Here is a 14,949-nt window from a genome sequence, read left to right as displayed (position 1 = left end):
GAAAGAGGAACACCGAGATAAAGAAGCTTCCCTGTGTATGATCTTAATTAGCCGACGCACTAGCCCCTGTAGCTAAGCACCTAGACCTTTTGGTACCTGAATGAGGGGTGCTCAGTAGGGGTAGCTAAAACACAATGCCGTCCCACACAATGGCTGCCAACCAGAGGCAACCTCCTGCTCAACTGCATGTCAAACCATCCCAGCCCCCTACCTCAGAGCAGGGGCATGGGCAGAGAGGCCAAGGAGGGTAGGTGTCCCTCTTTCACCAAACCAGCTCTATCATTAGCCCCAGCGGGGTCAGGAGGCACCATTGTTGGGCTGAATAACTGAAATAGAGTACATGGATGTACTTGGCGCAAGTGTAATCAACACGAGTACGTATTACTGTTCTTTATGCAGGGCTATTGGTGTGTGACCAATCTATGTGTATCAGCTTTTGTAGCCTGCAGGTGAAATTGACAACTGGCATAGCAGCCCACTGTGACTTACCACAGAGTGGTCATTACAATGGCGTTCTTAAGTTGAGGGACTTGCGTAAAATGATGGGGTTAACATTTCTATTGGCCGTCCTATAGGTGCATGATGGGCTCAGCAGTAACCCATCCCTTGACTGTTGCTAAATGTTGCTCCGATGGAACTGGATGCCTTTTGTCAATAGTGCACATCTTACCCCTGATTAAACTCAAAAATGCTGTTCCCTGTAAATTCTAGATATCAGCCCATTAATCCCCCCCCCCCCCCCCTCCTCCTTCTCACTTATCGTCTTTGTTGTGTGTCTGTTTGTGCATATGCACATCTCATCTGTCTGTTTGTCTGTCTGTCTCGGCACAATCAGATCCTGGGGGAGCTGACGGAGAACCAGTCATGTTGTAATTTAATCAACCAAATAAATTAATTGGATCTCTTGATATGGATCATCTGTCTGCTTCAGTGGCTCCAGAAAAGCACAGTCAGGAGAAACATGCTGCAGTCATAGAGGATTAAGCTTCTGTGGGGAAAGGCTTGGCCCAGTTTTATCAAAATACTTTCAATTACATTTTACACGTCCTAAGTAACCCTTTTGTGTTCTCTTTCTGGTTGTCTTCTCCACTTTCTCCACTGTACTGTCCTCTGTCCTGTGCTCTTTTCAGTACCATGCTTGAGTCCTACTCTGCGTTGCTGAAGTCACTCCAAGAGGTCATAAACAGGGAGGGTTTTGATGTAGCAGCCCCCATGGTAAGACCTGAATGAACTCCCATTTCACCAATCATCAAATCCATACATTTTTAATCATTGTTTGTGGATGTGCTTTTGGTTTTGGCTCTCTGATTAAAAAATCATTGGTGACATTGAATAGGCAGGCAGTAAGCTGCCACTAGCAGTGATTCAACACAGGTGTGCATTTTTTCCTTTCTTTCTAAAAATGCCATTCAAGCTGCTAACATGTTTGTGTTGCAAATGTCTGCTAACCCCACTAATTACGATGAGCCCAGTCAGGCTATTGTGCATTGTTATGAGTGATATTCATCAAAGGAGCATTTTTAAGATAGAGATAATAAATCTGAATCTGTGACCCCAAGCTCTTCTGTCACATTTCAACCTCCACTTCTCTTGAGTCTGTTTACCTCTCTGTCACCTGCTCTGGTTGGCCTCACCTGTGTGTCCCAGCTGTGTGTGTCTTACCTTTGACATACATTTTTTTAATAGTCACCAGTGCCCCACAGAATGCCAGAATCATCCATGGCCCCGTCTGTTTCCCACAGGACGTACCACACACTGTGATGTGCCTGTATATATATACATATATATATATATATATATATACATAGATACAGTATGACGGGGTGTGTGTACTCTACTCGCCTCCCACGCCTTATTCACCTACTTTCGGTGACCCCTCTGCTCGTCACCTGGAGCCACCTCTCCCCCTGTCACTCACACACAGGATTTACCTCCACTACCCCCCACCCTCTCTCCCCGAGCGCTGTCACTCACGGCAGATTAACTGCTGACATCATTAAAGCAGTGTGGCCGCCTGACATGCTGTTGGCACAGTCCAGGAATGCAGACCGGCACTGAGCGACATGGGCACTGGCACAAGAATGCCCAGTATGGGTGATAGTCAGTGTGTGCGTTTATATGTTTATTGGTTAATCCGCCGTCATGGATTGGTAACAAGATGCAGATTTCATATAAACTGTGTTGTGTAAATAACAGATTAGAACAATGATCAATCTCCTAGACCCAGTGTTTTTTGAGATGGCTGGGACAGGAGTGGCAGCAGGACTGTGAGTCTCGGCAGAGATTGGCTTGTGATTAGGTTGTTGTCCCAGGCTGGCTATAGTCTATAAGGCTGGCCTCTGGCCCTTGGCTGGACTCAACTGGCACTGTTCCCTGATTTTTCTATAGGCTAAACTATAGGAGTTAAGTTTGGCTTCTTCTCCTGATGCCACAGCAACAGTCGTGTTACCACAGACCCCCCCCCCCCCTGCTGGGCCACAGACATAGAAATAGAATTCTAATTCTGTGGCCCCCAAGACCTGTGTTCGGCAAAGCATGTTAAACAAAGAAAGGGCATATCTAATAATGACAAAGGCACACACACACACACACAACACTAAGCATAGTAAGGCATAGAGATGCAGCACTAATGTTGAATGGTGTAGAGGAGGATGAATGTAGAGTCCGGTGTGAGAGTCCTCCTTTGGGAAACTATGAGCCAACTGTGAAAAACTCCCAGAAACAATGGGGTTTATTTTTCTTAGATGCCTGTGATTCTGATCCAGGTCCAACTGAAGCTTAGGTCATACCGTTGGGAGAGGAAGGGATAGGGAGTGGGGCATAGGAGATTTTAGGAGGGTTGAGATCATAGAGGGGGAGGGATAAAAGAGAGGAAAAAAAGGGAAAATGTGAGCCGATTTTAGGCCAGAGCTTTATTAATCACTCTTGGCGCTCACCTCAGTAATCAGGAGCCATCCTGAAGAAACCCCAAATAAAAGGCAATTGTAGTAAAGGTTAAAAACCTCTCACAGTTTGGACAGGCGCCTCCATTCTCTCAGTTTCAGTGATATATACCCCACCACTGTTTGGCCACTTTTCCTCCGTCTTCGTGAGAGTGGGTTACTGTTGATCTCTTGTGGTGGGGAGGGTGTTTCAAGGGAAGGCACTCCACCCTTACCCAGGCCCCCTTGGCTGCAGAGCATCGCTGTTGTGCCAAGAATGTGCTGGGTTTTCTGGGTGGCGGCCATATTGGAAGCCTGTCTGACAGGTCCATTGTGCGTGTGTCAGATGGCCTCTGTGATTGGGCAGTTGTGTCCAGTCACGTTTGGGCACTGTGTTCCGATCGTCTGTGCTGGTGAGCAGACTGTCCGGTCGCTCTCTCCCAGAGTTTGGGAATACTACCCAAAACAGCACCTTTCCAAAATAATGCAAAAGCAGCAATCTGTTGTTCTTAAGATGCAATGGGAGAACTTTAAATCAAATAAAACTGTATTAATGCATTAGCGTGTTTACTTCTGTAGAAAATGACATATTTGTCTGACTTTTTTACACATTTTTAATATTCCTGAACCCTTCTTTTTGCTTGTTCTTTCTTATAGTCAAAGTCGCGTAACATCCTGCGAATTGGGCTTCACTCTCTTGGCTCGGCTCTGTGGGGCGATGACCTGAGTTGCCACGACAACCCTAAAAATGGCCACGCCCTCACTACCTTTCTCTATGGACTGCGTGCTTTGCTGAGGTCATCGCTATCAGTTGCAGTAGTTACTTTGCCTTCACATCTCATCCAGGTAAGAACATTTTTGACACATGAGAACAACTCGGCACAGTTCATAAGCATCAGCATGCACTTAGAATACAACTTCTCTGATTAGCAACCGTAACCCTGATCTATGACTGATATATCTTTTTATGCTAGCTTTAATTAGTTAAGACCGGTTTGTCATGCAAGAATACCAAGATATACAAGCTTAACAAGTCATAACCGCAGCAGGTTCTGCTTTATTTTCTCTGTCTTTGCTCCTCTGTTGTATCCGAAACCACCTTCCTTTAGTTGCCACCAGAGGGATAAATAAAGTTGAATCGACTTGATTTTACATACAATGGACAGTTAGTGCTTGGCCCATGTGCTTTTTCTTTGTCTTGTTCATTAAATGGGAACAAAGTTTGAAGTCTTTTGTAGTGGGGCCTCCTCTTGACCCTGTGGTCCAGTGTCACCCTGGTATGACTCAGGCCTGCGCGGGGGCCTCTTCCTCACGCATCGCTCCCCCAACAGACCCAGTCGAGTGCACACTTCATTCAAAGGACTCTAAGTTTGTTTGTTTGGCCTTTTAATTACTTGAAGCTGTACACAATGACAGTGTTTGCCTGTGTATGTATTTTATTCTCTTACAAAATATCTCTGCTTGTAGTTGTGTGTATTTCTGGCTGTGTTTGTGTGGGGGGGTGGGTCGGTGTATGAGTCCGCGTGCATGCGTCTGTGTACAGTCTGGCCTCTCAGTGTGAAGGAGGAGTCATCTGCTGAGGCATATGGCAAACCACAGCCCTCCCCCAGACAGTCGACCATAGACGCACACTCACCAGAATAGCCATCTGAGACTTTCTGCTCAAATGTTTTGTCTCGCCTACTCTTAAGACACCCTACTTCCTTATAGTCCCCATTCTTAACAACATGGAAGCTGCATTGTGTCTGATCCTTTATACAAAGATATAGGTTGATGCTTAACTTTCTGAACAGCTGTGTTGCCACAACATGCTCTGGCTCCAAGCCTATGTGCTCAGTGCACAGCGGCCTTGGCCTAGTCAAGAAAGGTAGAGTGGCTAACTAGCAGATGTCAGCTGTGGTGGGAGCAGTCCGCCTGTCCCTCTCTGGTCTGGCCTCCAAACCCTTAATCTGTCCCCCTTCTCCACCCTGGGGAGTGAAGTGAATGAGCGAGGGAAGAAGAGGAGAGGGGGAGATTTTGGACCGAATCAGGTGTTAGATGACTAAGCCAACATGGAGGTAATGAGAGGCTGTTAAAGATGGGCATCAATGAAATGACCTTATGATTAGTTTAATCACACTTGGTGTTGTTGTCACAAAAAAAGATTCTAATTGATCAGCTGAGTTAACGCGAGTGTGCAGGCTGCTCATATTAAGTTAACGTGAGTGTGCATGGTATGGTATGAATCGATGTGTTCGCACAGCTTCTTTCTGCCGGTGCCTTTCCTTGGATAATTAGCTTAGTTAACGGAGTGTGGCCTTTGGAACACTGTCTAGACTAGTAGCAGGGCTAGCTGACCGAGACCACACTGGACTCTCTATCCATTATTAAGCAGCTTGGGAAGTCGAGCAACTCACTGAAAGCCTCCTCAAAGCAGCCCAGTGCCACAGTCCATCTGAAACATTAATTAGGCTTGTCCTAGCCTGGTCCTCCTCCATCATCCCATCTCCTGCCATCATCCCCATCCCCACCAGTAAACACACACAAACACAAAGTACACAGTCTTTCCCAAAATGCATCCATACACACCTCACCTGCTGCTCAGGCTAAGTGGTGTCCCGACCTATGCAAATATTTAGTCAGGTGGAGTTGTTTAGTACTCTGGTGGGGCAACAAAACCCGCAGGTTCTTTTTAATAACCATCAATGTCCCCAGAAATGTACCATCGGTATTCAATTCACCTTCACATTTGGACATTTCAATTTTAACTAATAATTATTTACATTATCAATTGATCTGCTGATTATTTTCTTAATTAATCATTTAGTTTATGAAATATCAGAAAGTCTATGTGGTCATAGAAGTGATGCCAACAGTCCAAAACGTAAAGATATTTAATTTACTATCACATGTGACAAAGAAAAGCAGCAAATCCTCTCATATGTAAAACTTGGACTGATAGAATGATTCATTTATCATAGAATATGTTATATTTCCGAGCAGTTTTCATGATTTGTAAAATAACAAACTTGAACAGGACTTCGTACGATTTAATTGTTTGATTAAATTCCTGAAAATTAGGCTGATGTTTTTTTAGCTACGCAGCTAATGATACTTAGTGGCTTTTAATTGCAAATTTCCAACAGTAGTTTTTCAATCTTAGTCTGTCTTTTAGTATTTACCAGCTGTGACAGCGTGTGGCTGGTATTGTTTTCACTGTGTGTGTGTGTGTGTGTGTGTGTGTGTGTGTGTGTGTGTGTGTGTGTGTGTGTGTGTGTGTGTGTGTGTGTGTGTGTGTGTGTGTGTGTGTGTGTGTGTGTGTGTGTGTGTGTGTGTGTGTGTGTGTGTGTGTGTGTCATCATGACAAATGCCTGTGGACAGATTTTGTCAATGCGATGCGACACAACTGTGCAAGATGCAGTCACAAAACTTTACAGGTGTTTAGTCGAGATTAAAATGAAGATAGAGTTTGAAGATGGGTGTGGTCCAGTCAAGGGTGCTAAAGTATGAGGGTAGGAAGAGGCCATCGGCCACCCCACTTTACGCCCCTAGCTCAATGTGGCGTTGAGGCTTATGTGATCCCATCATATATAATGTATTACAATCTCATATAATCATCATAATAACTACAACTCTCATATCTGTTAGATTGTTTTTAATGCAGACACTGTGTCCATGTCCCCAGTTGAAATCACATTTTTGGAGAATGTCCTCCTTCCATTTCTAGCCTTGGAATTGATGTGTATTTATTTAGTCTCATATATATGTATAGACTCTACTCTCCCAAGACTTTAGGCAGACGGAGCAGCATCTTCCTCCCTCAGAGTGATGTATTGTATTTGGGGTAGATTCTGCACACACCATACACACATGTTCACACGAGCCAACACAAGTACAGAGAGCTGTTCATCAGAAACTAGTTCCATGAAGGGACTGTGGTTTACCCGGTCAAGTTAAGATACTGCAGAGTAAACGAACGTGAGGCTCTTCCTATCACTTGTCAGGGATGGTCAGCTGAGGCTCAGAGTGTTCCGAGGATTTGCACTGATGGAATCTGAGCTAATTGAGCCGGCATAGACTTTCATTGCAGAACTGAAGTAACTCTTGCTTTAGTCCCTTATCAATTATAAATAAGATGAAGAAAAAAAAAAAGATGTAACCTCCTAAAACTCAAGGAGCTGTGGAGCACTTGCATGCCTCACTGACGTCATTCTGCCCTTCTGCCACTGAACTGAGCCGTTCCCTTTCGACACTTTGAATTCCTCTGACTTTGAAACTTTTGAGTCTTTGCCAAGGAGCCTCATCTTTGTATTTCAGTAAACACAGAATAAGTATTGTGGCCTAGATGAATTAACACATTGTTCAGCAGATCCTCTCTCTCGTACTGACACTATTGGCCATACTGTGCCATAAGTGTTGTGAATATTTTGTCGTAGCCAAACTCTTACGTTGGCTTTACTGAGGCATTTGAGAGACCTCAGATACCCTGTAAGTGCTGGCGGTCCTGACTGGTGGGATATGCATACTTTAAAAGTAGGACAAAAATGAAAAGGAAGAAGAAAGAGTGGGGGAAAAGACATGAAGGCATGAAAACTGCATTAGGCGGTGGCAGCCAACACAGAGAGAAGGATGTGAATGATTCAAGAGGCAAAGGGATTAATAATGCAGCACTCCCTCTTTCCCTCCATCCCAGCGTCCCTCTCGCTCCCCTCCTTTCTCTTCACCCTCTGCCTCCACCCTTTTGTATATTTCTTCTTCAGTTTTCTATCTACTGTATTCGCCCCCTGATGTGTCCTCTTTGTTGTCAAGTCACTGACCTAACCAGTAGGGGGAGCTCTCCCCATCAAGCCTCTGCTGCTCTCTCTCTCTCTCTCTCTCCTCCCCTGCCATGTGCAGGTTTGAGAATGTGCACCAACTGTGAACTTTCTCGTGAAAATTGTTGTTTGATGAAGTAAAGATAATTTCAGTGTGTTTCGATTGACTTTTCCCGAGTCACTTTTGTATATGTATGCCAATGTAAGGTGTATGTCCACTTGCCTGCCCCAACATCACCTGCGTAACCTCTATCGGGGCTCTTTCCCCTCTATACCTCATCACCCTCACCTAAGCCATGGGCAGAAATGACCTGGCCACGGGACATGTTGACCTAATTTAATTGCAACACTGATGGCTCGTCAGGTGGCTTTTAATTACCTGCTCATGTTTCTCTCTCTGTGTGTCTCTCTCCTCTCCCTCCCTCTCTCGACCCTACAGGACAGAGCTCTAATGGGCAGCATAACCAGGCTATGTGACAATGCCATAGCCCTGGAATCATTCAAAGGCTCTGAGAGAGAGACCAACCCACTCTACAAAGATTACCATGGTAAGAACACACACACTCGCGTATCTTTCTGCCTCTTTTCCATCAAAAACACACACACATACACACAAGCAGTGCATTAAGGCTGGGCTGTGGATGGAGGCAGGGCAGCCCCCTTGCAGGCCCGGCTGTCAGTGCGTGTTAGTGTGCTGCTGCTCAATCAGACGTGCTCCTCAGTAGACAGGCCGGGGGGGATTCAGCTGCCACGCTGTACCCCCTCTCCCTCGCACCCTCACGCCCTCCATTCCCCCCCCCCCCCCCCCCCCCCCCCCCCCCCTCCAGCAGAGCCTCTCTCTCCCTCTCGCCTCGCCCCCTCTCCATCCCCAGTCCCATACCCCTGAGGCTCTGGAGCAGAGCAGACCAACACTGGGGAATCGATATTCTCACCATCACTCTCTCTTCCTCTCTGCCTGTATCTCTCCATCCCTCACTCAATGCCTCCATGGCCAGCATGCTCTGCTAATAAATGGAGGGCAAGGCTTTCAGTAGGGTAAGAGGACACTGGTATGGGACGATTTGAGAGATGGAAACGAAAGAAAGAAATGGGGCAACATCGTTTTTCTCTGCCGTCTCGGTCCTCACGATCACTTTTTCTTTAAGGTTTTACCATTCCTTCTTTCTCCTGTTTGCTTCCCCCTTTTTTATTGCACTCTTCGCGCATAAAGGTCAGTTTAAGCGAGTGGAGTATTTTTAGCCGTGCCTCTCGAACTCTCCGACTCACTCTTGCGCTTTTCCTCTCATTTCCCCCCTCCCTCCCATCCCCAGGTTAGACAGCCCCGGTTGTGACAGATGAAGGGGATGAGGAATAAAAACATTCAATGGCAGATTTTGGTTTCATCCAACAGCATGTTTTATTTAGATAACACATCCAATAGTGATCGCATTCCTCTGCTTTGTAAAGGCAGGTGGCTTGTAAACCCATTCAACATACGCACGTTGTAGTGCATCATTATTTTAAACTATTGTTCTAGTACAAAAATGTTCTTTGGAATTTGCAATTAATACTATTTGAATTTCTTGTTCGAGAATGTATTTGCCATCTGTTTAACCAGCCAGAGAAATTATGGTTGGGTTATGAAATACATTTATGTGCATGATTGTTTTGATGTGTGTTCATGAGTGCAAACGCATCTGGTGCGAGTGTGAGAGTGCATGCGGATGCGTGTGCGTGCGTGTTTGCGGCAGCAGTTCAGGGCTGCTCAAAGCATGCTGGGAAGCCTGTCACTGCAAATCAGGCAAGAGGAAATCACCCAAGTGCACAGAGGAGAGAACCCACCATCCCCCACTTTCTCTGTCTGTCTCCCTTTCTCCATTACTCCCTCGATCTCTTCTTCTCTCTCTCACGCTCATTTAGCCATACCCACTTCTACAGTACTTTCCGGAAAATGAAACTTTGTGGTGACAGGAAAAGAGAAACAAAGGGTAAAATAATTTTCCACAGCTTCCCTCTATCCGTTGCAGGAATCCCTAGCTTGTATGTTCGCTGTCTGTCCCTCATTGCTCTAATGTGTCCTTTAATTGGCAAATTTCCCTCTACAGTACAGCCATGCTCCGGCCTGTAGAGAAAAAAGATGAGAGTAGGAATGGCGACATTGAAATGTTTGTAGATATCTGATAAGTAGTTTGTTTTTTGGTGGTTTTGTCTTACACTAGTGATACATTTTTATGTCACTGCAATGCCACCATGTTTCTGGTTTCTGGTCAGCAGTGTTCACTTACTCTAACTATGATGCTGATGTAGGAGTCTGACAAACACCGTTTGTCAATGTCTGTCCTACTACATTCAATCAATTCACTAAAGTACACAAGCACAGTTCACTTCAAATCAAATATGGAAAAAGTAACATTGATTTTTGCCCAACATTTTCTAAACCGTCAGATTCTAGCAATTTAGAATCAGCAGGTGGATTCTGGAAAACATAATTTTAAGATCCTGACTGTCACACTTGTTTTAAATGAAAAAATGTAAAATTAAACAACTTTTTTGTAGGTATCAAGAAGAGAAACACGGCTCCCTTCAGATGTCACAAAAGTTATTTGAAATGTACAAATATTAGGATTCTTTTTAGCAGTCATATGAGATATTGCCTGTCATGTGTAAAGTATCAAGTGAATCCCCCATGTATGAAACCTGCGTAAGAAAACTTTGGACGGAGAAATAAATAACCCTGATCCTCACTTGTACTTTTACACTTTACAAAATGAAGCACCCAACTTTGTCTCAGGCACAGTTTAATATAAAACATGTACATTTTGGATATGCACACTGGAATATCTTGTACCTTTACTCCAGGTTTTATGCACTGTTCAGCCCAGTCTAATCTGCTGTCACTGTCCTCTACAGGTCTGCTGCATGTACGCCAAGTACCTCACCTGAACTGTCTAGCGAGTAAACTCCCCGACCACAAGGACCTGGCCTTTAAGCTCAAGAGAAAACAGTTCAGTATTGAGGTAAGTTGTTAAGGTTACTCAGCATAGCCAGAATGTCTTTATAAACAAAACATACTGTTAAGGGTTCTGCCCTCTTGTCAGAATCTGATTTTTTTGTTTTATTTTGTTGGCCCAATTTTGTACCTCTAATGTGTTTTTGTAACTTGCCATGCAACCATTATCCTAAAACAAGAGCTGAATTTAGATTAGTAATTCTTTATTGAGAAACCCATTACATTTGTTCCCATTCATCATGTTCGTAGCGGTGCTGAAATTAAGTGCTGATGATCATGAGAAGTCTCTCACATTAGTTCTGCCAGCCTGTTTCTACTATTGGGTGTCAAAATCAAAGGTGGAGCTATTGACTGTTGGTCCCACACTTACTCCAGAGGCAACAGAGTGAGAGAAATCTCTTTCTGTATTCATGATTATGCAATGAAAAATACTGGGGGAGTTTAAGTTAAAGGTATAGTTAACGTTTGTATAAACTGAAGGAGTATGAAGTAATCATTGGTCAATATATTAATGCATGGACATGGACTTCTCTGGACAGATGCATGATCAGAAAATTACACACTTTTACATAATGCTTGAGATGACGTGGCCAATCTTTCGATTTGCTGTGTCATATTTGCAGTCTTGTATATTCCCTTTGAACTGAACAAGAGCACTGCTGACTCCAGCTGCATCAATGACAGCTGATGGCCTTCATGTTGCCTCTGTGAGGGCTGAAACTCGTTTTGGAGACCTCTGAGAAGAAGGCGGCGAAGGTGCTTAGGTACAAAATAGACACCCTCAACACTCCTGACAGAGTGAGATTGAGCTGGTGTGCATAGCAGTGCTCAAAATGGCCATTTGGATAGGTTTCCTTCATCAAGGTCTGTATGCTTCGGACGTTCCCGCTCATCATGGTGACACGTTCATATGTTCATGCAATCAAATTGTCCCCTAACTTGAGTGTCTCCACTGCACTTTTGATGGTGTTAGACAGGCTTACAGCAATAGTTTCATCCCTAACTTCCACAATCTCTAAAAACCTTTTCTCACCGTACTGTTTGGCAATATGTACCAGCTGGTATGTGCACAGCAACAAAGAATGTCTCAGCTACTTGCACAGCAACTTACTCCCTATACACCTGGTACATGCAGTTCAGCAGCTTGTTCTGAATCATGCTAGAGGATCCTTTGAAAACTGGCCTCGCATCATAGTGCCTCCGGAGCTGTGAGTTGCCCTCGCACATTGTTTCAAATATGCCTCGGAAAATCCCAGGCTTGAGAGGGTCCGCAAGTAGCGCCATTTCACATTTTCCACACAGTTTAATACGGGTCACTCAGCACCTCAACTTGCTGGCTGTTCTGCTCAGTTCCCTGTATTTGTGAACTGTCAATTTGGGTAGCTATGTTCGCTCTGCCGGTATGGAGTATAGGGCATAAACACAGCACAGGATTGTATGGCCTTTCCATTTCTTCACTAATTTTGATCCATGATTTCTCATTCTCTTTCTCTTCCTGTCAGAGACGCATCCATTTTGCATGTGTCACATCATCACTCTCACTCAGAGCAATCAATCTGTCGGTGAACTACCACTCGGGAGACAAATTAAGGGGCCCTCCTCTTAGCTCAGGCTCATGATTGGTCCTCATTACATTATCATTACCTTATCACACCCTCTGGTCCTTGGCTGTTAGTGAGTCCTATTGTCTCAGGCAGGAGGTGAGGGGGAGGAGAGGAATGCCCCCCCCTCCCCACCCTCCCACCCAAATCTTCTCCACATCCTATGGTCAACCCCTTCTCTTTTTCTGCCAGCCTTCACCATCCTTCTCACCCTTTCTCCTGTCTGCATTAGCCTGCTCCCCCTCCTTTCTCTGACCCCCTGAATAGGCCACTCCAGCATAGATTTATATGGTCCGTAAAAGTCAAGGTGGTTATCCTCAATGGTCTTTTAATTAGGCCTCTGTATTGGGCAGGCCAGGGGGCAGAGGCCTAGAGCATCCCTGTAGCTCTGTGGGGCCTGGATACTGTGTCATATATCCCAGCAGCACATTGTAAAGTCCACGCTTTGTCTGCCTTCCTTGTTTAAGGAGCTTTATTGGAGTTTTTTTCTTGTTGAATGGTAGCCATACTCTTGTATTGCCCTTAATACACATAGTGTTAAAAGAGCGATATCCAAAGAGGGATCAAAATTCTAAAATGGCTGCGATTGTTGACACAAGAACGCATCTAATATGAAATGTCAATCACAATCCTTGGCCATCACGCATTTGCATGTGTCAGGGAATTTCCCAGAGAACATTGTATCGTCACCAGTCATGCATCAAATCAATCAAAACACACATTGTAATACGCTTTTGTGTTCTAGTGTTGGATTCTCTGGCACTTTGATTGGCTGTCATTAACGTGTACATCACCTTAGATAGAGATGTCACAAAGGCATGAGTGCATGTTGGCTCTGCGTCCCTCGTTGCAGAGGTTGGTTAATATCAGTATACCTGTGTGTATATCTTTGCATGCAGGACTGGCGCTGTGCTCTGACTATGTGGCTCATCGTATACTTTGTTTGACCTGTTGATCAACTGCCTCGGTGGGCCACTGATTGACACATGGGATGGTGATTGGATTCTAAGCCCAGTGTCTGATGTGTGACAGCTCACACCACCCCTGCTAATCACCTCATTTACTCAAGCTACAGGACTCCTCTGCCTGGGGCCACATATTACAGCATTCTCTTCCCAAGTTTTGTGCTCACAGTCTGTTTTCTTCCACACGTCTATCGCAGTAATGGTAGATCACTGCTCCTGCTACTATACATTTCCTTCAACTTTTGACTCCTTTTCTACATTTTTAAAGGCAGCGAATTCCTCCTCACTCTGTTTCATCTGGATTAGTATGTGTAGGTGTATGACAGTTATTGACAGCGCTAGCTTCTCACCAGTTGGGTCAGGCAGATACATGTCACCCCAACTGTGCATGGAGTCATGCTGGTAACTAATTTCCTAACTGTTGGTTGACTCACACGTCTATCACCCAGCGCCTCAGGGACTCCAGCACACAGAGTACAGGTTTTGTCAATAGAGACATGTTTTTGTGTTCGGTTATAATTAATAATTTATTTTTCCTAATGTATTAGGTCTTAGTAGCCTACATTAATTCGCAGCCCCGCACTCAGCACCATCATCGAGGTTCTCTTGGTTCCGTGATAAGGTTACCGTGAAAACGTTTGACGTCTCCAAGAGTTCAAACTGCGGTTGATGAGCAGTTATTAGCCATGACGCCTGAAGCCAGAATTAACCCATGGCCCTGTCTGAGCAGGTAGGGGAGTGTTAGGTGTTTAGACCAGATTAACACATACTCAAACATTGCCTAGCCCCACACACATATTGACATTCATGCAATGACACAAGCACATACTTATTGAGAAACGCATGCACGAAGGTGACACGCAATGTGTGTCAGAATTGTCTCACTCATATTCAGCCGTCACAGGCTTCTTTCACTATACTTTCACAATGCAAGATGCTTTGAGGATGAAGCTCTGAAGAATGTAGATGGTACGCAATTACATTTTCCTTACCTTTGTTTGACCCTTTAAACTGACAGGCTATGTGCCCGTGGGGTTCTGGGGTGCCAGAGGCAGGTCACAGGGTCAAATACAGTATAAGACGGGGATTTGTGTCAAATTAGTCTTCTCCTAGTCAGGCTATTTAGAGGTGTCCCCGACTGGCTCTGTCACTTGGATGGCTATGTAGGCTGTGTGCAGGTATTTGCTACAAGCTAAACTTTGAACTTTCAATTTTATATTAATGTTTTTTTTTTATGTTGTCATTTTTAAGTAATAATCGGAGAGAGTCAGTAAAAGAAAGAGGAGGAGGATAACGCGTGAGGATGGTCCGAGGCCAGATTCCTACCCAAAATCTTGTTTAGTCACATTGATTATTGTAGATTCTTGTAATTCTCCGTAGTAATAGTGTTATTTTGTTAATCGCCGCAATAAAAGACAAAATAATTGCCATTGTGTGTCGTAAAAACCTGTCTCAGAGTATTAGAAACTGCTGTGCAGTGTTTTGGCATCTGATAGGCCTTGAAAGTCATCTTCTAGATTGGACTTTTTATGAATTTTATGTCATCATCTCACCACAACCTGAAACAGCACATGCCCGCCAACACAGCCCCCGGTCTATTTTAATGCAGGCTTTGGTCTTAACATCCAAAATAGCAAACAAACGCAGATGCGTCATGTCAGCCAAAGTCCGGCGTTAAAG

The 14,949-nt window shown here is 44.6% G+C and overlaps 1 protein-coding gene across 1 annotated transcript in view; it reads left to right on the top strand.

Moving 5' to 3' along the window:
* The window catches only part of elp4 (elongator acetyltransferase complex subunit 4), a 50,917-nt gene that overhangs the window by 11,048 nt on the left and 24,920 nt on the right, over positions 1–14,949 (top strand). Inside the window, exons 6-9 of the mRNA XM_076110223.1 lie at positions 1,131–1,215; positions 3,579–3,767; positions 8,154–8,262; positions 10,604–10,710. Of these exons, the coding sequence (XP_075966338.1) occupies positions 1,131–1,215; positions 3,579–3,767; positions 8,154–8,262; positions 10,604–10,710 (490 nt within the window). The remainder of the gene's footprint in view (positions 1–1,130; positions 1,216–3,578; positions 3,768–8,153; positions 8,263–10,603; positions 10,711–14,949) is intronic.

Source organism: Anarhichas minor, unplaced genomic scaffold (assembly GCF_050575085.1).
Source record: "Anarhichas minor isolate MPS153535 unplaced genomic scaffold, ASM5057508v1 ptg000042l, whole genome shotgun sequence".
NCBI lineage: Eukaryota > Metazoa > Chordata > Actinopteri > Perciformes > Anarhichadidae > Anarhichas > Anarhichas minor.
This window is presented reverse-complemented; position numbering and strand designations above follow the sequence as displayed.